The sequence below is a fragment of the Melanerpes formicivorus genome, unplaced genomic scaffold (assembly GCF_026170545.1).
Source record: "Melanerpes formicivorus ecotype bairdi unplaced genomic scaffold, bMelFor1.0.p_v2 SCAF_26, whole genome shotgun sequence".
NCBI classification, from domain to species: domain Eukaryota; kingdom Metazoa; phylum Chordata; class Aves; order Piciformes; family Picidae; genus Melanerpes; species Melanerpes formicivorus.
In genome coordinates, this window is record NW_027142378.1 from 11,877,332 (window position 1) to 11,898,501 (window position 21,170).

The window sequence follows — 21,170 nt, forward strand, 5'->3', positions numbered from 1 at the left end:
GGAAAGAGTGCAGCATGAGAGACCACCACTAAAATGGTGGTGGGACCAGGACATCCTAGCAGGCTGAGAGCTGGGGCTCTTTAGCGTGGAAGAGAGCAGACTGAAGGGGGGATCTCATCAATGCTTGTAAAAATCTAAAGGGTGAGTATCAGAAGGATGGAGCCAGACTGTTTGTCAGTGGTGACCAGTGAGGGGACAAGGGGCAGTGGACACCAACTGGAACACAAGAGGTTCTATGTAAACATGAAGACAAACTTCACTATGAGTGTGGCTGAGCCCTGGAGCAGGCTGTCCGGAGAGGCTGTGGGGTCTCCTTTCCTAGATTAATTCCAAACCCGCTTAGGTTTCACTCTAGGTGACCCTGCCTCGGCAGGGGAGTTGGACTAGACCGTCTCCGCAGGCCCCTTCCAACACCCACCCAGACACTACGCTCTCGGGGGCGCTGCCGCCGCCGCTCTCGGGGCGCTGCCGCCAGCCGACAAGACCGCAGTCGCGAGGCCGGCGGGACGGGACCTCAGCAGAGCTGATTGGCGTGCGAGGGGGCAGGGTCGCAGGGGGGCGGAGCCTTAGCACCCGTGATTGACGGCAGGGGGCGGGACCTCAGCGGCGCTGGTTGTCGGGCGGGGGGCGGGGCCGAGGAGAGGCGGAGCCGCTGCCGCCGAGCCGTAAGCGTCGGGGCTGTAGAGGGTGGGGGGAAGACACCGGGCACGGAGCGTTCGCCGTTGCTGCCGCTGTTTCTTCTCTGCGCCAGGTAACCGGGTGGGGGGCAGCGCCGCGCAGAGCCCAGGGAGGCTGGGGCGAGCCGTCTGGGGCTGGGAAGGGAGGTGGCGGCCGCCGCTTCAGGCCGCAGCAGTGTGTCACTCGGGCTACGGCGAGGCCCCGAGCGAGACCCTCCAGCCCGGCGGAGGGGGGAGTCGGCACCGGCCCCGCTTGTCCCACTGCGGCCCGGCGCCGCGACAAAGCGCTGGCCTTCCCCCACCACGTCCCCTTCTCCGTCAGCGTCTCCCAGCGCCGCCCAGTCTTCCTGCCCGGCCCTCCGCCCGGGGCCGGCACCGAGCACCCCCTCCCCGCTGCGGCCACAACTTCCTCCCTCGGCCTCGTACCGCCGCCGCCGACCCCGCCTCCCCGGCGGGGCGGCAGCAACTTTTCGGGCTGGTTCCTTTGTGCGGCCCGGGGCAGGGTGACGAGGGGCTGTTCCCGGGCCCCTCCGCCGCGTCGTTTGCCCGGCACCGTACGGCCGTACGGAGGATGGGGGAGAAGCGGCAGCGGAGGTGGCGGCGAGCGCCTGGGGCGGGAGTTGGTGGTCGGCCTAGGCGTCCCTCGCGGCGCGGGGCCTCCCGTCAGCTGTTTCCTCCTGTTTGTTGTCAAGTTGCCTGCGCTGCCGGCAGCGCCCGGCGGCGGCGCCGGGGGCCGAGCCGGCGGCGGTTGGCTGCGCGCGCCCCCGTGACGGCGCTCAGCTGGGTCCCGCCCCCGCGCCGGGCTTTGTGTGGGGCGGCGGCGGCCGCGGGCTGCGCGCGGCCCGGGCGTGGGCGCCGCCCCCTCCCCGCACCTCGGCGTGACCCCCGTGGGCTCCAGCCGGCGGCGGCGGTCGCCGCTCGCGCTTCACATCGCCGCTGCCGGAGGCGGCTCTCGGGGGCGCGGCGCAGCCGGGGAGGGTTACGCGGGGGCTCGGCCGGCGCCGGTGCCGCCGCTCGCCGAGTACGGCTCAGCCCTCCCCTGGCAGTCGCGCCGGGGGCTCGGCCGGCCGCGCCGCCGCGGGTGCTGCCTGACGCCTCCCTCTGCTCCCTTCCCGTCTTGGAGCTGCTGCCTGTGCCCTGCTCCGTGGGGACCTGTGCATCGCCCGGGCAGCCCCCGCGGCTCAGCCTGGCAGGGCTCTGTGGGGAGAAGGCGGCTGTCACGAATCCAGGGGTAGCTGTTTGCTCACGGAGGTGCCGGCGGCTGCGCCAGCAGTGAGCCAGCTTCGCCTGTCAGCTCCTAGGCTGGATTTTGCCCGTGAAAGTGTGGATTCCCAGGGAGCCGAAATATTTGGCAAGTGCTTTTCCACTCTAGGAAGGCTCTAGTCAAAGCAAAAAGAGGAATGCAAAGCCTGGCATCAGTCTGCTCAGTTGGTACTCTGTGTACAGACCTCCACTGTACTCTGCAAGCAGATTAGGTTCAATCTGATGTGTTTAAGAGTTGAAGGCTGTGTTTTGGGCGAATGGAGTGATAGGATTTAATAATTTGTTTGTTTTTTTAAACAATAGACCTGGTGTTAGAGTGCAGGAGTAAATCGCAGAACCGTAGAGCTGCTGAGGTTGGAAGAGGCCTTTGAGATCGAGTCCAACTGCTTGCCTGTTGCTCACAATCCCAACACTGCTGCTAAACCACTGCCCTTAAATCCTGTCCCTCAGCACCACGTCCACACATCTTTTAGATACCCCTAGGGACCATCATCTTCCTGGGCACCTGAGAACCCTTGTGTGAAGAAACTTCCCAATATCCAACCTGAACCTCCCTTAGAAGTACCAAACCAGCAAATGCACAGCTTGTGAACCCATCGGTGCTGATCTGCTGGGCGTGGTAGGTGTTAACTACTCATGGCAGTAGGTCAACCATCAGCATAACTAATAGTTGTGATTGGCAGAAAGGACTTGAAGATGAGTCTGGGTTGTTGAGCCTGGAGAAGAGGAGGCTGAGGGGAGATTGCTCTCTGCACCCCCCTGAAAGGAGGTTTTAGTGAGGTGGGTCAAGAGGATGCAGCCTGAAGTTGCACCAGGGAAAGTTTACATTGACTCTTAGGAAAGAATTCACTGCAAGGGTCACCAGGCACTGGAACAGGCTGCCCCTGGAAATGGTGGAGCTGTTTAGGTGAGGAGCTTAGGGATGTGGCCTAGCAGTTGTGTGCAGGGAGGTGGTAGGTTGTGGTAGGACCAGGTGATTCTGACTGAGGGAGCCTGCTTCATGGGTGCCCCTGGTTCAGCCTGTAGCTCTCTGTGTACAGCCATGTATCTGACAGCTATATGTCATCCTTGCATGTATAGACCCATTCTGGATTGCTGAATTCAAAGAATGGTTGTGACAAACCAAGCTCTCTGTTTTGAAGCATTGCTCTCTTTTGCTGATGTTAGCCTTTGGAAGTACTATTTGGAGACTTCTGTCACCTGCTGCTTTCACTTCTGTAGCTGCAGAGTTACTTAACTGGCAGCATGCAGCTCTAATTGTTTATATGGAGATTTTAATAATGGTGAGTGAGTTTCAGATGAGGCTGCCAAGCATGTGGAGGCAAAAGAATGGCACCTCAAAGCCCACTAGGGGAGGAGATGACAAGATTTGTTGCTTGTCATCTGACAAACAGAGTTCTGCACGTGCAAATAGAGATATAGATATCTCTTTAGCAGTCCCTCTGCTGGGAGTCAGCACAAGCTTGAAGTCATGCTGCCCAGGTTGGATCTTTGGTTCATGTTTGTTTACTATAATTTGACCTCTTGTGAAATCTTGACTTGCTCAGCTCTTGCTGAGCTACATCGTTCCCTTAAGCAAGATGTAGCTTAAAAGTAGTGTGAAATGTGTAGGGCAGTGCCTGCACACTGTGGATTGTTGGTAGCAAGGCCTCTCTTGGTTTTGGAGTCTTTCATATGCACTTAGGAATGTCTTAGTTCATCTAGGTGTATTGGCCTAGTTAAACAAGGCTTATTAGCACCCTTTGTGCCAGTTTGCATGGGAGCTTGGGTGGTAGTTCTCTCCACCATTTCATTCAGGTTTATTACCAGTGGTGTCTTTGGGTGAAGATTTGTATCAGTTCAGCACTGTACAACCCCATGTAGTGCTACAGGCTTGAGGAAGTGTGGCTGGAAAAGTGTCTGGCAGAAGGGGACCTGGGGGTTCTAATTGCTAACAAGCTGATTATGAGCTATCAGTGTGTCCAGGTGGCAAAGAAAGCCAGTGGCATCCCGGCTTGTATCAGGAATAGTGTGAGCAGCAGGAGCAGGGAAGTGATTGCCCCTCTGTACTTGGCACTGGTGAGGCCACACCTCGAGTGCTGGGTTCAGTTTTGAGCACCTCAGTATAAGAAAGACATTGAGGTGCTGGGGAGGGTGCAAAGAAGTCTAACTAAGCTGGTGAAGGGCCTAGAGAATGAGTCTGATGAAGAGCAGCTGAGGGAAGTGGGGCTGTGTAGTTTGAGGATGAGGAGGCTGAGAGGAGACCTTATCACCCTCCTCAACTACCTGAAAGGACAATACAGAGAGGTAGGTGCTGCTCTCTTCTCACAGGCAGCTGGTGATAGAACAAGAGGGAACAGCCTCAAGCTGCTCCAGAGTGGGCATTAGGAATCATTTTTCCCTGAAGGAGCAGCCAGGCACTGGAGCAGGCTGCCCAGGGAGGTGGGTGAGTCACCATCCCTGGAGGTGTTTAAAGGTCGTTTCGATGTGGCACTCAGCGATGTGCTTTAGTGGTGAACTTGGCAGAGCAGGGTTAGTGGTGGCACCTGGTGATCTCAGGGGTCTTGTCCAACCTGAGTGACTCTATGGAATTAAGGAGAGCAGGAAATTTGAGTTAGTTTGACTCTCTGAAAGTTGTAGAATGTACTAATAGGCAACAGTTGTCTTATTTGCTGTATTAGTGAAAGGACAAATGTGTTCCAAACCCAGGGAAATGCAGCTTTCTGGAAAGCAGTTGAGGGGTTGGGAAGGAAAGGGAAGGGAAAAAGACACAAACAGGACTGGCTGCTGCTCTGTGTGGTAGTGAGACAATCTGAGTCTGAGACCATTTGGAAACTAATACTCTTTGGTATTCCCTACTTCAGTGTACTTATCTAGAAGGAGCACTGTGAGGGTGTGAGTTACTGTGTGGGAGATGCTGAGATACAGGAGCTATGCTAAAAAGAAGCCCTCTTGTCTTGGAACAAGCTGCCCTGGATTGGTGTTGGCATGCACCAATATGCTGTGGCACTGCCATGCTTAGATGCCAGTGTCCCAAGGCAAAGCTTTCCCCTTACCTGGTAAAGGAGCCACTTTTCAGCAGAGAATTCAGCTGCAGCAGGTTGCACCAATGCAGCTCCCTCCTGCCAGGCAGCCTCTGAGGTGAGTGCCCTGTGCTGCCTCTGGGCACTGCTTTGGTGACTTTGCCAGAGCCTCTTCAGTCATCTGAGTGGACTGAACTCCCTGTGTGGTTTGCTGCAGTAGCTGGATGGCTCTCATGAGCACAGCAAACTGTTCCAGTTCTCTTCCTTCACGTTTGGCTCCGTGTGGTGCTCTTTGATAAGGAGTTCTGCAGAGTCCAGAGCCTGGGCCCTGCCTGCTTCAACAGCTGCAGCAGTCAGTGGCAGACATGGAATCTCAGACCTCCTGAGAGACTGACTCCATCTGTATTTTCAGATGCACCTCTGGGGAGAGCAGAAGCCTGGAAAGGTAAGGACTATGTTTTCAGTTGGGGTTTGGGTTTTTTGATTACTCAGTAACTGTTTTAATTCTTTTTTTGTGTGTGTTCTTGTGTAGCTGTGCTAAGTATTCTTCTTCCTCTTTTCTCCCTCTCTGAGATGAGAAGAGGAAGCTCAAGCCTGGCTTCTGAGATGTGAAGATGAAGTTTGAGCCTTGTTCCAGGGTAAGTACATACTGAGAATGTTTTCTATGCCTGGGGGAGTGCACAGCCCTTTCTGAGGGGGGGAGAGTGCTTGTTGGCTCAGGGTACAAAGGGAAGATAGCTTTCCTTGATGGAGTGGTGACACAGAGGCTGCCACAGGTTGGGGTTTTTTAAAAGCCTTTAACTAGCAGCTGTTCTCTGTTGTAGGTCTGAGGTGCAGTAGATGGTGCTGAAGCAACACTGAGGCTCCTGGAATACCCACAGACCATTGTGTACAGAGGAAGTGCCTGCTGGCTCTCCCCAACGCTGACGCTCCTGTGTCTTCAAGAGGTGCACTCTGGGATGAGAAAACACTGGCTGTTAGTTTAAAAATGCTAATAAATAACTTTGTGTTACTGTTTTGTGCTTCCCTGCTCATGGAGACAGGCAGAGGAGATGGCACAAATACCACTGGAGTATTGCCTCAGGTCCGTGTGCAGACAGTGGTCACATTGAAGCTGTTGAATGTCAGCTCTGGGACAGCTGTTGTTCAGCGTTGCCAAAAGCAGCACTGAAAGACAGGTGGAAGTCTGGGGACATGCTGCTCTAGCAATACATGTTACAGCTCCTAGCCACAGTGCTTGTGTTTCCTGTCTGTGCATGCACCTGCTGGAAGCAGTGTGCAGGCAGGAAGTGTTGCCCAGCAGGACAAAGGGATTGCATCAGAGGCTGTGCTGTCAGCAGACCTTACCAGCTGGGTAAGGCAATGCAAGTTAGCATTGATTGCCCTGCTAAGGGTCCTCAGGAATGCAGGCTGCTAGTGGTGGTTTGGGTGCTGGCTAAGGGTGCAGTGGCATCATCTCAGTTCATAGAAGTGCCTGTCTCCTTGAACTGTGTGGACTGGACAAGGGGTAGATACTTTGTGTATCCATTAGTGAAAGTAAGTGCTGCCTCCTTGATGGTGGAGCCATTAATCTAATATGAGAGCTCATGCTGGGTAATTTGCATGGGGGCAGGATCACTGTGACTGCATGAGTGACACCTACCCAACAGAGAATGCTTGGCTCACTTTGAGGATGAAATCAGGCCAGAAGGATCTCTGTTCCTTCCTCAGCATTTGGTTTTGTGAGTAGCCATGATTCCTGTCCTTTGCTTCTGAAAATTCTGCTGGTGATGTGATGGAATTGGTGTGCTACAGTAGAATCACTTTCTGGGCTAGCAAGAGGACTGGACTGGCTCTCTGTACCAGTAGAAGCTACTTTCACTGGTGTTCAGTGCAGAGAGTAGCTGCATGGGGAAGTGCACTTTGTGCATTTTCCTCTTCCTAAGTGGGAGCTCTTAAGCTTCAGGAATGCTGCCATGCTTCACAATCCTTAGGCTTCTCTTAATTTAACAGAACCTTCCTGCTGCCTATAAAAGCTTTTTCAGATCATTCATGTATGTGTGAACATAAATACACACCCACACATCTTACATGGGAAGTGAAAGCTATAGGGGAAAACAACCTGACATGGTTAACTTGGGTGACTCTGTGCACTCCTTCTGTATGTCAGGGACACGAGCCTCAGAGCAGGGGAAATTGCTTTCCCTTCTTTTGTTGTGCTGTTATTTTCCAGTGCACAATGAGTGTACCCTACAGCTTCTCTACAGAAGGAGGGAACAGCCTTTATCCACAGCAGATACCTTCTGAACTGCTCTTGCAAGTGAATACTCTGCTTTTGAGCTTGGGGAAAAACCTTTGGCTTTTAACCTTTTAACCCCCCAAAGTCTAAGCAGTTTTGCCTGTTAGTGCTGCTTGTAGAATTCAGTCTTCTAAACTTTCAAAGGTGTTTGTTCACTTGTTCTAAGAATAGACATTTCCTCATGTATTCTGAAGAAAATTCATAGAATGCTTAGGTTGGAAGGGACCTTAAAGGTCATCTCGTTCCAACTGCCCTGGGACAGGAGCAAGGCCACCTCACACTAGAACAGGCTGCTCAGAGCCTCATCCAGCCTGGCCTTGAACACCTCCAGGGAGGGGACATCCACAACCCTCCTGGGCAGCCTGTGCCAGTGTCTCATTACCCTCACTGGAAAGACTTCTTCCTAATCTCCAGTCTAAATCTACCCTTTCAAACTTCAATCCATTCCCTCTCATCCTATCACTACAAGCCCCTGTAGAAAGTCCCACCCCAGCTTTCTTGTAGCCCCTTGCAGGCTGCTCTGAGGTCTCCCTGGAGCCTTTTCCTCTCCAGGCTGAACAGACCCAACGCTTTCAGCCTTTCCCCAGTTGCTGAATTCTCATAGCCTTCTGCTACCATGACATGAATTTCGCTGTCTTTCTGTTGGGACCCAGGTATTATTGCACGTTTCTTTCTCCTGCAGCTACTTGATGAAGTTACTTTCAGCTTTTTGAGGTGATTGATACAAAGATTTTAGGTCTTGTATTATTAGAAAGAAATTCTTTATAGTGCAGCTGGGGAGACACTGGCACAGGTTGCCCGGGGAGGTTGTGGATGTCCTTTCCCTGGAGGTGTTCAAGCCAGGCTGGATGAGGCCTTGAGCAACCTGGTCTAAGGTAAGGGGTTGGAACTAGGTGGTCTTCAAGGCCCCATCCAACCCATTCTATAATTACTTGGTGTTTTTTTTCAGCCCAAAGTCTTTGAACATCTTCCCTTCTGCATTTATTTTCATGTTCATTATCCTCAGAACTCAGCCCTTAAGTCCATGCATAATGCCATGTCCAGAAGTAATACCTTTGTATCTCATTTTGACTTCCAACCTGCTTGTAAGCATTATACTTGCCCTCTCTCCTGAGGTGCTTTGAGTGATTCTGGGTTCTTGCTCTTCCAGTAACATGATTCAGATGTGTGGGGTTTAAGTGTTGAGCTGCCTGTTTATCCACAGGATGTGCTCTGCAAGCTTGCTTTGTGTCACTTGGTGTTGCTCTTGGTAAGAGAGGGATGGGTTTGGATTTGTTTGATGTTAGCTTCTGAAAAGGCTGACAGGCTGAGCACTGTGCTTACCCTGAAAGAATGACCCCTTTGGATGTTGTTTCCACAGGTGAAATCGTTTGGGATTGGTTAATTGTCTCATCCACAAATCAGTAAGGGTGGCAGGTGGAGCTTGGGCTGAAGGTCTTGTGGGCCTGTCTGTCACACTTGCTTTTGTTGCCTTCTTTCTTCTGGTTGGAGACCTTGGTACTTGTTTGTTCATACTTGCTGTCTGCTGGATTTCCTTCACACTGTCACTATTGACATTGAATGTTTGCTTTTGCCCCCACTTGCTAGGAAAGATAAAGGCACAGGAGAAAGGTGTCATGCTTAGGGAAATGGAAGGAGAACCCTTCCTGCATGTTGAAGGGACTCACCCCCTGCACTCAGCTGAGCCTTTGAAACATTGTCAAACCCAAGACCTGTTTTGTTTACCCTTTCAAGAAGAGAGATGGCTTTTATGTTGCCTTTCAAGGAAAAAGCCATTAGGTTGATGGGATGCACCAAAAATCAAGCAGATGGGATGCAGGAGATCAATAGTGATTTGAGAAACCTGAGTGTAAGGCACTTGTGCTCAAACCACTGAGTTCAGTGCTAGGAGCCCTCTTCTGTTGGCACAGGCTGCAAGAAAACAAAGTGGTGAAATAAAGGAATTAAGAAGAAAAAACCCTGATGTCAGTGAGTTAGGGGTTTTACATGTGAGAATGGGGTTCAGAAGGTGGTGTTGCAGGTGCATGTTTTGGGCCATCTCAGAGTGAGCTTTAAGAAACTAATCTCCTGAAAGTTGAAAGGAGTTTAATGTAGGTATTTGTGCTTCTCTAAAGGCATTTGTCAGAGAATATTCAGCTTGAGGAGCACAAAATATGATTGATTTCTCTGACTGGCACCCTGCCTCCTGCTATGAAAAACAGAACCCACACAGCTGTAACACTTGCAGTGTGTCAGGTTGGCTGTGCAGCGCTGTGCACCACAGGAGAGACAACGCTCGTTTCTAACTCCACTTCTGAAGCATTAATGGAGGTATATTTAACCTCCCAGAATCACAGATCATTAGTGCTTGGAAGGGACCTTGAAAGATCATCCACTCCAACCCTGCTGCCAGAGCAGGATCACACAGGGCAGGTAACACAGGAGCACATCCAGGCAGGTTTTGAATGTCTGCAGAGAAGGAGGCTCTACAATCCCTCTGGGCAGCCTGCTCCAGGGCTCTGCCACCCTCACAGGGAAAATGTTTCTCCGTATGTTCACATGGAACCTCCTCTGCTCCAGCTTGCACCCATTGCCCCTTGTCCTGTCACTGGACATCACTGAGCAGAGCCTGGCACTGCCCTGCACATCTTTATCAACATGAATGAGGTCTCCCCTCAGGCCCCTCAGCTCCCTCAGCCTGTCCTCCGCAGGGAGATGTTCCACTGCCTTCAGCATCTTTGTGGCTCTGCACTGAACTCTCAAGCAGTTCTTTGAGGCCCTTCTGGAACTGAGGGGCCCAGAACTGGACAGAATACTCCAGCTGTGGCCTCACCAGGGCAGAGCACAGTGTTTAACTGTGGATATTTAGTCATAAACCTTCTGCAGCTGAAACAGGAATAACATCATCACTTAATGCCTTTGTCATGTCACCTTACCCTTGGTGATTTCAGCTTTCAGCTATCTGATGTGTTCACTTCCTGAGCTCACTTGTGAACTTGGAGCAATTTATGGTAGTTGGTATAAAGGCATTACAGAGGTTTGTTTACCAGGTGCTGCAGACCTGCTGCTGTACACCTTCCAAGCACTCTTTTTTTCCCTGCTCATTGGGGTTGCTGAGGTATTTTCATCATATTTCATCATTCAGAGATGATGCTTTGGGTAAAAGACACAGTCTTGTAGTCATATTAGACAGCTGTAAGCATGTGTATGTAAAACTGGCTGGGGTAAAGGCTGGGTGGGTTGTTTATTCTGTCAGGTAGCATCCAAACCTTTCCCATGTGTGAAACCAGTAGCTGTCGAGTCAAAGACTGGAGCCCAGTCTGCTGTAACAGAAGACTAAAGCATCCTGAAGGGTGCTGGTGTGTGGCTGCATGTCCTAAGTTGTGCAGAGCTGAAGGGAAGTGACAAAATAAAGATCTATTTTACAAAGGGGGAGGAGGGGTGACTTGGGGAAATTAAAGTAGAATTGTCTTGGTGACTCAGAGTACTTCTCAGGGCCTCATTTCCCAGTGCTGACTAAGATGACTGAGCTGCTGGGACGGGACTGGAATGGAATTTCAGTGTTGTGTAAAGAGGAAAGGAAAACAGGAAGGAAGCTTTTGAGCTCAAGAACTCCAGCAGTGGTCTGCAAAAGCCTGAAGTATATATTGAAGGTTTCCATTCATGTGCTGCTCACTTCATGGAGTTAGTTTGTATTTAGATGTCTCAGTCTTGCTGGCGAGGTGGTCGCTTTGGGAGGGAACTTGTCCTGAGGAGAGAGGATGATTGCATTCTATAACTTCAGTAATTCATCTGTGGGGGGGAAAAAGGGAAGGACCCTCTGCAATGATGAGCTGGGTTGGTCTGCAGGATACTCTACCCCATGGGGTGCTTGGAGGCTTGGGGGGGTTGGTTTGCTCTGTTGGGGCTTTTTTGCTTGATTTGGTTTCTTTTCCCCTACAATATTTTTTCCCCAGGTACATGATCTTCCTTCTTTGCTTTCAGGTCTTGAGTGCAAACTGAAGCTCTGAAAATGGGAAGAATTTTTCTGGATCACATTGGGGGCACTCGCCTGTTCTCCTGTGCAAACTGTGACACCATCCTGACCAACCGCTCTGAGCTCATCTCCACTCGCTTCACGGGGGCCACGGGAAGAGCCTTTCTCTTTAACAAGGTCAGTGAGAAGCTGAGCAGGGGCTGTGAACAAGGACTTGGTGGGAAGTGAATCTCCCATCAACCCTCCCCCCCTCCCAAAAAAAGCCCCACAAACCCTTACTGGCTGAAGTGTTGTGTTGTTATTGGTTTGATTGTTTAACTTCTTACTCTGTTCAGCTGTCTTTGCAGTCAAATTAGGCACTGACTTGATAGCAAACCCAGTTAGCTTATCTGCCACACAAAAAGACTGTAGAGAGGGTTGTGTGCATAGAGGCCTTGTGCCAAAATACATGGAGTTCTAACTTGGGACATTGTAATAGGAACCTCAGATTCACTGTCAGAGCAGCCTTTGTCTAGCAGGGAGTTTCAAAGCTCTTTGCACTTCTGCTCAGTGTAAAACAGAAAGCCTAGATAATGCTCTGCTTAACTTCTGAACTGCATTTAAGCTCACAGTGTTTGAGCAACCAGGTAAGCACAGTCTTCTACAGGCAATATTCTGCTTTAGTTCAATGTATCATTTTATTGACCTGATTTGATTCAATCAACATCTTGAGATACAGAAGTCATAGCTCTGGAGTGAATTGTAGCATTACTTAGTAACCCTTCCACACAGACTTGTCCATTAGACTCTCTGAAAAAGCAGAGATCATCTTTTGCTCTCTCATAGAGCTCTCTGTAATCCTTGGTGTCTTTTGGCTTGGTGGTATTTTGTTTTCTTGGAAGTCATTTGGTGATTTGCAGGGGTGATAGAGGCATTGTGGTAGTTTTAGGCTGTGCCTGGAAAATTATCCACAGATCTTGGACAGAAATCAATGATGTCTGCATTTAACAGCCTTGGCTTTGGGCTTTCTGGTATGCTGAATCTTGTCAGTAGCTTTTGTACAGGCTGGGATGCATAGCTATAGCAGAGCTGTGCATCTGATTTCTCTCATCCAACAAGCACTAGATCTGGGGGGTCACATTTTTATGTTGCATGGTGGAGTTCAGAGAATCACAGGAGCATTTTGGTTGGAGAAGCCCTTTAAGATCACCTAGTCCAAGCATTCTCTAACTCTACCAAGTCTGGCTCTAAGCTGTCCCTCAGCACCACATCTGTGTCCTTTAAACACCTTCAGGGATGGGGGCCCAGCCACCACCCTGGAGAGCTTGCTCCAGTCCTTGAGAGCTGTTTCAGAGAAGATTCATCCAATGTCCAGCCTAAACTTCTCTTGGTGCAAACTGAGTTTAATCACAGAGCCCTGATTTTTTTTACATGTCTGCAGTCAGAAGCCTTAGAGCTGAAGCCCAAAGAGCAGGCAGAGTCAGGTGGGAAGTTGAGAAAGCAGCACAGCCCCATCTTTTCAAATCCTACCTCACACTAGCTGTTTGGGTATAGTTCTGACATCAACTTTTCCACAGGTTATGCATCCTGGTTCTGTGATGTTGCTGCCTAAACAGCTTAAAAGTGTACTTGAAACTGCCCAGGTGGCAGACAAACTGAGAAAGAGGACTGTTTAATGCCTGCATTCTCAGCCACTGAGCCTTTGTTTCTCAGGTGATTATGTCAAAAGCACCCCAAGACTGTCTTAAAGTACCACCTCTTAATATTTTGGTTCTGCTTGCTGGGAAGATGTGATCACCTCAGCTGCTAGGAGCAGGTTGCATCTGTCTCAAGGTGCAGGTTTGTCAACTGGTTGAGAAGCTCCTCACCAGGAGTTCCTCACACCAAGTTGAACACAGTGCTCTGCACTCCCCTACATCCTGTGATTGCATTCCATGTCTCAGATAAGTAGGAGGGTTGTAGACCTCTCTGGAGCACAGCTTCAAAGGGTTACTGTCTCAAACAGGAGATTTTCAAGGGCTGTGGACATGCCCACTGCAGTTTTCAGTTCACATGCAGTGCCACAGGCTCTTTGCTTTTAAAATGGATGAACAGGGTGCCCTAGGACTTAAGTCCATTTCTGGTGCCTCCAGCATAAGAAGGTCATACAACTGCTGGAGCAGGTCTGGAGGAGGCTGTGAAGATGATCAAAGGGCTGGAGAAACTCCCCTGTGGGGACAGGCTGCAAGAGCTGGGTCTGCTCAGTCTCAAAGTGAAAGCCCTGGGGAGGCCTTATAGCGTCCTTCCAGTACCTAAAGGGGGCCTACAAGAAGGTTGGGGGGGGACTTCTGATGAGGGCTTGAAGTTACAGAAGGAAGGGGAAGGATTGAAGCTTGGGGAGGGCAGACTTAGACTGGAGGTTAGGAGGAAATTCTTTCCAGTGAGGGTGCTGAGACACTGGAACAGGCTGCCCAGGGAGGTGGTGGATTCCCCCTCCCTGGGAAGTGTTCAAGACTAGGCTGTATGAGGCCTTGAGCAACCTGTTCTAGTGGAAGGTGTCCCATGGCAGGGGGTTGGAGCTGGATGGTCCCCAAGGTCCCCTGACTCTGAAGCTCTGGCTCCATGAGCACGCTGAGCGCCTGGCGAGCTGCCGGCAGCTGATCTGTGTGTGCCTGTCTCTTTGGAACAGGTGGTGAACCTGCAGTACAGCGAGGTTCAGGACCGGGTCATGCTCACTGGCCGCCACATGGTTCGAGACGTGAGCTGCAAGAACTGCAACAGCAAACTGGGCTGGATCTATGAGTTTGCCACCGAAGACAGCCAGCGCTACAAGGAGGGCCGCGTCATCCTGGAGAGGGCGCTGGTGCGGGAGAGCGAGGGCTTCGAGGAGCACGTCCCGTCCGACAACTCCTGAAGAGGCTCTGCCCCCTCCTCAGGCTCTCTTCAGCTGAAACTCCAAAATAATAATAAAATCAACAAAAATTCTGCTTACATACACTGTCACCTTAGCATCAGAGCCGGCTTCATGGACTGCAGAGCGGGAAAGGTTGTGAGGATGTCAGATGGAACCTTCCTCTCTTGGCTCTTCTTTTACCCTGTACCTTTCCCCCCCCCAGCAGCTGTTTGTAGAAAGGATGTTGTGCAGATGCTGTCACTCTCTCTCTTGCATTTACATCTGTTAGGTTTGAGGCTGTATCCCCAGATACAGTGGGCTACAAAAGGAAGCCATTAGGGGAGGGAGGGGGAAGCTGTCCTCGTGCTCGAGAGCCATTCAGTGAGTTGGTTTGGTTTGCACAGGACTGATGGCAGCCTAAGTTATTTTAAATCGAGAGACTTCTTGGGTTTTCCTTTTTAGAAAGACTATATTCCATTTTTGGCTGAAGTTTTTAGTTAGGTTTGGGGGTTTTTGTTTCTGGGTTTGGTTTTGTCCCTCTTCCCCAGTCCTTTCACCTGATTTGCTGGCTAAAAGTACAGAGATCCGAATTTGTGCCGAGTGCTAAAGGTTCAGTGTTGGTGCAGCTTGGGCTGGCCCCCGTGCCATATTCTTGTTGAGGTTGATTGGTAGCACAGAGCCCATCTATTTCTTGTCATTCTTGGCCCAAAGATGTCACCCACTCCTTGTTTCTTTGTGAAGTTCCCATTCACCATGTAAACTGGTGTTGATTGGAAAACTATTCTTCAGATAGGGCAAAACTGCTTGGCTGTTTTTTAACTGTAACTGCTGTAACTTAGCAGCATAGCAATGATATGCAGAAACAAAACCTCATAGCTGTCTGGTTAGCCTTGAGTTGCTTACAGGTCAAGCTGTGTTTGTAACCATAGGGAATCCACTGAGAAGCTACTGTTTCAGTAGTCGTTTCCCCCCCAAGTTTCTCTACTAATCTCATTGAACAGACAGGGAGTTGGAACTCTTAATTCTTCCCATAGCTTGCTTTTAAACCCAGCAACTTCCTATGTCAAACACAGCTGCTGTGTAAAAGGAGAGGATTGCCAACGTGTTTGCTCATGCCTGGAGTTATGCAACCTGCATCTCTTGAAAAGATTTGACTTCCACAGCTTGTTTTCAAATGCTGCTTCTGGTGTTGGAACCTTGACCTTTCGACTTGGTTGAACCTTCCATTGTGATGATACCTTTTTTTTACCTTCCTGGGCAGCAGTACATGTCAGCCTGGTAGTAACTAGTGACTTGGGTTCCTGCTTTCTTTGTGTAGAGCTCAGCTCTGTTCCAAACAGTGATCTTGCTTGCCTTTCTTGTCTGCAAAAATGCTCTGCATTAACTTAACTCAAGGGTGCCCAAACACTTTGATTGTGTCTTAAGCCATAAGTCAAGATCTCAAGGGCTGAGATGTATTTGAATGTTAGATGTGTGTGATTCCTTAGCAAAGACAAAAGGCTGGTTGGCTTTTGTTGTGTTGGATCAGTTGTGGTCAACATGGAATAAGTTACCCACAGTTGTAAAAGGTGGGGGGAAGGGGAGGGGAAAACCCCAGCCCCCCAGTCAAACAGATCTGGGCTCTGAGCTTTCAGAATAAACTCTTTTATTTTCACTACCTGCAGCTCCATATCTGCAAACAAAACGCAGAGGGGGACTGTGTGTGGAGTATTTTCCTTCCTTTGTGTTCTCTTACCTTGCCAAGTGGCAATTTGGACACCCCTGACTTGAATTTACTGCCTCTCTCTTGTAAAAGTAGCTTTTCACCTAGGAAGAAACCGGAGTAGATCACATAACCAGAGCTGTGCTTGAATCAAGCTGCTTAAACAATAGTGTACTTGTGCCTCAGATGGGTCAGTTTTTGCACTGAGTAGGACCCCGTTACCTTGTACTTCTGTCGTCACAGGCTGGGAATGCCCCCGTTAGCATGGTTCTCTGCAGTACTCTTCTGTACTTCTGACATGACAATAAAGTATGTTTTGTCCTGGATGGATCCTTTGCTCTTCTGTTCTGAGTCGTTGGCAGGGAGCCTCTCAACCCGAGGACACAACCTGGCTGCCACACCCTGCGTTCGGGATCTCATTGCTTTCCTGCAGCACAGCGGAAGCTGCTGCTGAGCATCTCTCTGCAGAGGTGACTAAAGGCTGTACTGTGGATTTTGGGAGGTGCTAAGTAAAGCCTCAAGCAAACCACTTGGATGCTTGAAAGCCTTCAGTTGACTCCTGGTAAAGAGAAACTAAAACCAGGAAATGGCTTCTGAAGGGAATTCTGGGTGCCAAAGGTCTTTCTCTGGCTTTGGAAAGCCAGCAAGCAAAGCAAAATGCCAGCTGCTGCATGGGATGTGATGTTTGGGTTGCTGCCATGCCTTGGGGTTGAAAATCTGAATCTGGAGCTCTAGGCATTTCACATTGCCTGTAAGCATTAGGGAGAAGCCTTCTGCCAGCAGCTGGTCAGCTTCTGAAGCTGTAGCTGGAGAACTGAGGTGAGAGGATCATTATACTGGTGCCATGCAGCCTGGTGGGGGCTTATCCTGGTTTTGAGTAGAACCCCTTCATTTTGGCCCCTGGAGGTGTTCAAGGCCAGATTGGATGAGGCCTCGAGCAATCTGGTCTGGTGTGAGGTGTCCTTGCCCATGGCAGGGGGGGTCACATCTAGATGATCTTCAAGGCCCCTTCCAACCTGAACTATGGATGAATCTATGTTAAAGATTACTTCCCCAAAGTATTATCATTTGGAAAACACAACTGAGATGAATTAATTAAAAGCCTCAGAGTTAAACCCACTGCAGGCTTTGGATTGTTCTTTTAGCCTAGCTGCTGCTGTTCCTGGTCCTATCAGTTTGATGGCTCAGTGGAAGGGTTTAGCTACATAAACCTTGACTGCTTCTCCTTGAGATAGTTTGTGCATGAATGGAGGTAAGTTATCTGCCTTGGACAAGATGGCATTGCTATTTGCTGTTAAATGTTACTTTGTAGTACTGCAATAGCCTTGGGGTTCCCAACCAGCAGGGCTGGCACAGCAAAATGTGCCACTATGGTGACCCTGTGCCTGGCATGGGCCAGTGCTGGCTCTGGGGCAAAGGAGGTAGCAAGGAAAATGCAGAGCACAACAGACTCCCCTGTGTATTTCTGGAGGGCTCAGACTTTGTGCTCTTAGGCTGCAGCTTGGGCTTAAGCAGTGCTATGATTTTTGCCTAAGATGAGCTGTGTTAGACTTTACATTACCCAGGCTATGATCTCATTCTCTAGTTGCAGTGTAGGTGTACCCAAAACTGAAGTGCTTCATTAAAGCTGCTTGAATTCCCATCTTTGGGAAGATGGAAAAGATTGAGGGTGTCTTTGTGGATTGTGCCTCTTATGGATGCTCAAAAGCAGTTTTGAAATGGCATATGAAAAGGCCAAATGCAAGGTTGTACAGCTGGGTAGGGGTCACCTCGGGCACAAGTCTGGGCTGGGCAAGGAGTGCCTCAGGAGCAGTCTGGAGGAGAAGAACTTGGGGGTCTCAGCTGATGACAAACTCCCCAGGAGCCAGCAGTGGTCACTGGCAGCCCAGCAGGCAGCTGTGTGCTGAGCTGCATCCAAAGCAGGGAGAGCAGGACAGGAAGGGGATTCTGCCCTTCTGCTCTGCTGAGTTCTGGAGCCCTGCATCCATTTCTGGCACCCCCAGCATAAGAGGGACATGGGGCTGCTGGAGTGGGTCCAGAGAAGGCCACAAAGATCATCGGAAGGCTGGAGAACCTCCACTATGGGAACAGGCTGAGTGTTGGGGCTGTTCAGCCTGGAGAAGAGAAGGCTCTGGGGGGACCTTAGAGCTGCCTTCCAGTACCTGGAGTGGGCTATGGGAAAGCTGGGTAGGAACTTTGTACATGGGCCTCTAATGACAGGATGAGAGGGAATGGATTGAAGCTTGAGGAGAACAGATTTAGGCTGGAGGGCAGGAAGAATTTCTTCCCAGTGAGGGTGCTGAGACACTGGAATAGGCTGCCCAGGAGGCTGTGGATGTCCCCTTCCTGGAGGTGCTCAGGGCTCAGTTGGATGAGGCCTTTACAGAGAGAGTTGTCCTTACTGGAACAGATGTCTGTGGTGCTGGTAAAGCTCCTGGCAGTCTGATGCCAGCATTTCACTAGGAAGGGGCCCTTCTGGCAGGGTACTAGTGACACTATCATCTCTCATCCTGTCTGGGCAGAGGGTGTCTGGGAGCTGCACTTGGCTCAGCATCCTGCTCTAGGTGGAGGTGAGGGGAAGGAAGACCTTCTTCACTCCTCACTCCATTGCTATGCTACATCTCTTTTCATCTGATGTTCTGGTGGATGTGGTCTGTCCAGGTTTGCACTGCAGCTTAAGAAGCAGAGGAGACAGCAATCTGTGCATCTTACACGTGGCATTTCTCCCTCAAGGACCTGGACACCTACAGTTTGGTACAGGCTGCTCAGTTGGAAAGGATGTCTGTGTGCTTGTGCAACCTGGACTGCAAAAATGAGCCCTGGCACTTGCCTAAGGAATGGCCAGAATCTGCAATGGGAAGCAGAGAAAGGCAAACAAGGAAAACTCTGCCTGTGTGAGGGAGTTCTGCAAGGCTCAAAGCAGACAAACTCATTCAGAAGCAGCAGGCACAGGAGAAATTCTAAAGGTAGGCTTGCACCCTGACTTGTGTGGGCTCAGGGAAAGGGGAAATCGCTGGGGAGGGCCTAAGGTCCCCTGATAAACAGAGGACAAGACTGCCTGTAAGCACTTCTGTTTCTTGTGAGGAGAAGCCTCACAGAATGTCCTTGCTGTGCAGCACTGATAAGAGCAGAACTAGAGGGAAGTTTCTGGCCCCAGCTCCCAGGCAGCTGGGAAGTGTTTGTCCTTCAAACAGGCTCTGGGTTTGTTCTCATTATCTGAAGCATTTAACACTATCAGAAACCCGGGGTTTCTATAGGAGCAAAAACAGAAAGAAGAAAAAGCTATGGCACTCATTTCCATCCCTTAGGTGTCTGTCAGGGGTAGGTGGGAGAGAGAAGGATGTTCAGACCTTACACTTTGACTCTGCCTATGCAGAGATGTGTGCTTGCCTGACACCAGGAGCCAGGGCTGTTTCCCTTCAGGGGATGTTTAGAGATGGGACTCTGCATTGTCCTCTTGGAAGCATTTGCTTTGAGTGCTGTAAACATTTTCAAGCGTTTGGAGCAGTATGTTTGCTGAATTACAACAGACTGCATGCCATAGTTGTTTGCAGACTAATGGCAGACATTGCAGTAGATGCAGCTGGTGAAACAGGGAGAGCAATTTCCTGCTAGGGGGAAGGGTACTTAGCCAAAAGCCTGCCTGCTGGCTTTCATCTCTCCTTACAGACTGACTGAATGTAACAATCCCCTCCCCTGGAAGACTTTGTTCAGCTATTATTCTAACCTGGGCTGGGGGACGATGAAATTGAGAGCAGCCCTGCAGAAAAGGATCTGGGGGTGCTGGGGGATGAGAAGCTGGACATGAGCCAGCAATGGCCACTTGCAGCCAATGGCAGCCTGGCCTGCACCAAAAGAAGCATGGCCAGCAGATGAGAGGTAATTCTGACCCTTTGCTCTGCTCTGCTGAGACCTCACCTGGAGTACTGTGTCCAGCTCTGAAGCCCTCCACACAGGAAGGACATGGGTCTGATGGAGCAGGTCCAGAGGAGGGCCACTAAAATGGCCAGGGGCTTGGAACACCTCTGCTATGAAGAGAGGCTGAAAGAATGTGGACTGCTCAGACTGGAGAAGAGAAGGCTCCAGGGAGACCTAATAGTAGCCTTCCAGTTCCTGAAGGTGGCCCACAAAGAGGAGAGGGAGCTGTTTCCAAAGGCCTGCAATGATAGGATGAGGGGCAATGGTTTGAAAGTAGAGAAGAGCAGATTTAGATTAGACCTCAGGAACAAGTTCTTTACGATGAAAGTGGTAAAATACTGCAACAGGTTGCCCAGGAGACATTCAACAGCAGACTTGATGTGAGCCTGGGCAGCCTGATGTGGCTGGAAGTGTCCCTGCTAACCGCAGGGTGGTTGGACAAGATGACCCTTGGGGGTCTTTTCCAACCTGATGCAGTCTGTGAGTAGAGCAGGACAGGATGGTTGTTACTTTTCAGGTGCAGATCTTTGCTTGTGGGCACTGTCAAGGTGAGATGCTCTGAGGGAGGCAGTGAGAACTCAGGCACATCCCAGGGACAGGGTGCAGCACAGCAGCCTCTGTGGCTATGCTGCTGCTGCTGGTGGGGTTTTGCAGCAGACCTTTCTCCTCCCCCTCCCACTCTTTATTAGGTCTGGTCTGGAAAAATGTTTCTAGGTGTGCTTTAGTCCACACAATGCAACTGCTGATGGCTTCAGATAGAGCAAGGTGCTTAGGCTTGCCTAGGGCAATCTGCCTGCTTTAGGGATTAGGGGGAAAGCCAAAACTTCTTTGGCTCAGTCAGCACCCAGATGTGTGTGGGGAGCTGTCTGCCAAACAAGACATCACTGCATGGATCTGTTGTGGTTGCTGCATCTCCCCTATGGAATCAGCACAGCTCAAGGACTTGGGGAAGTGCCTGCTCTGTTGGCAATGTTTGAGGGTCACTGCTGGTATCACTACCCCAGCTCGATGGATTAGTTGTTGCAGCTCAGAAGGGATCAATGGCTTGCCTATTCCATGTCTCCCTGCTGAGGAGGGATTATCTGAGTGATGTACTCAATAAGCCTCCATTCTAGGGATGAAGTTTCTCAGAGTGATTTCTTCTTGGAGCAAAAAGTACATTAGAGTGACAGGATTTAGGTCACAAAAGTAGAACACTCCTAAAAATGCCAGGTTTCCACTGGCTTGAGCAGCACATGGCTGTCCTGTGCCTCTGTGTGTGCAGCCCCAGGGGCACCAGTGGGGTGTGCTCACAAGAGTGAGGCTGGAACCATCATCACCCTCCTGTAGGTGTGCACTGAATGTACAATTCCAACTGTAAGTACAGCTCCTGACACTCTGCCCCACCTTTCCTGCCTGCAGTTGCTGGAGTTCCTGCCCCATGCAGGGCTTTGGAGGGAGGAATTGGGGAATGAAAATTACTCTGTTTCCTACTCATGCCTCTTGCTTCCAGCCTCTTGAGGTGGGAAGCTTCCTGCTCCGTGC

The 21,170-nt window shown here is 50.5% G+C and overlaps 1 protein-coding gene across 5 annotated transcripts; it reads left to right on the forward strand.

Annotated features, from left to right (window-relative positions):
- Nucleotides 1-641: 641 nt before the first annotated feature.
- YPEL5 (yippee like 5) lies at nt 642-16,058 on the forward strand. 5 transcript variants are annotated; one of them, XM_068153701.1, is made up of 6 exons: nt 642-751; nt 5,355-5,387; nt 5,475-5,580; nt 5,767-5,918; nt 11,184-11,352; nt 13,823-16,058. In XM_068153701.1, the coding sequence occupies exons 5-6, from the start codon at nt 11,212-11,214 to the stop codon at nt 14,045-14,047; spliced, it is 366 nt and encodes a 121-aa protein (XP_068009802.1). In that variant the 5' UTR covers nt 642-751; nt 5,355-5,387; nt 5,475-5,580; nt 5,767-5,918; nt 11,184-11,211; the 3' UTR covers nt 14,048-16,058. The 5 variants fall into 5 exon arrangements, with proteins under 5 accessions (XP_068009802.1, XP_068009799.1, XP_068009801.1 ...); XM_068153698.1 differs by having other exon boundaries at nt 5,516-5,580; XM_068153700.1 differs by having other exon boundaries at nt 5,516-5,580; nt 5,767-5,889.
- Nucleotides 16,059-21,170: the final 5,112 nt, after the last annotated feature.

What these genes read in the sequence shown, in the direction of transcription:
- YPEL5 (XM_068153701.1), top strand. Translation starts at nt 11,212, where the DNA reads ATGGGAAGAATTTTTCTGGATCACATTGGGGGCACTCGCCTGTTCTCC. An exon ending in GAGCCTTTCTCTTTAACAAG is followed by an intron (nt 11,353 to 13,822) that starts GTCAGTGAGAAG and finishes TCTTTGGAACAG; the next exon opens with GTGGTGAACCTGCAGTACAG.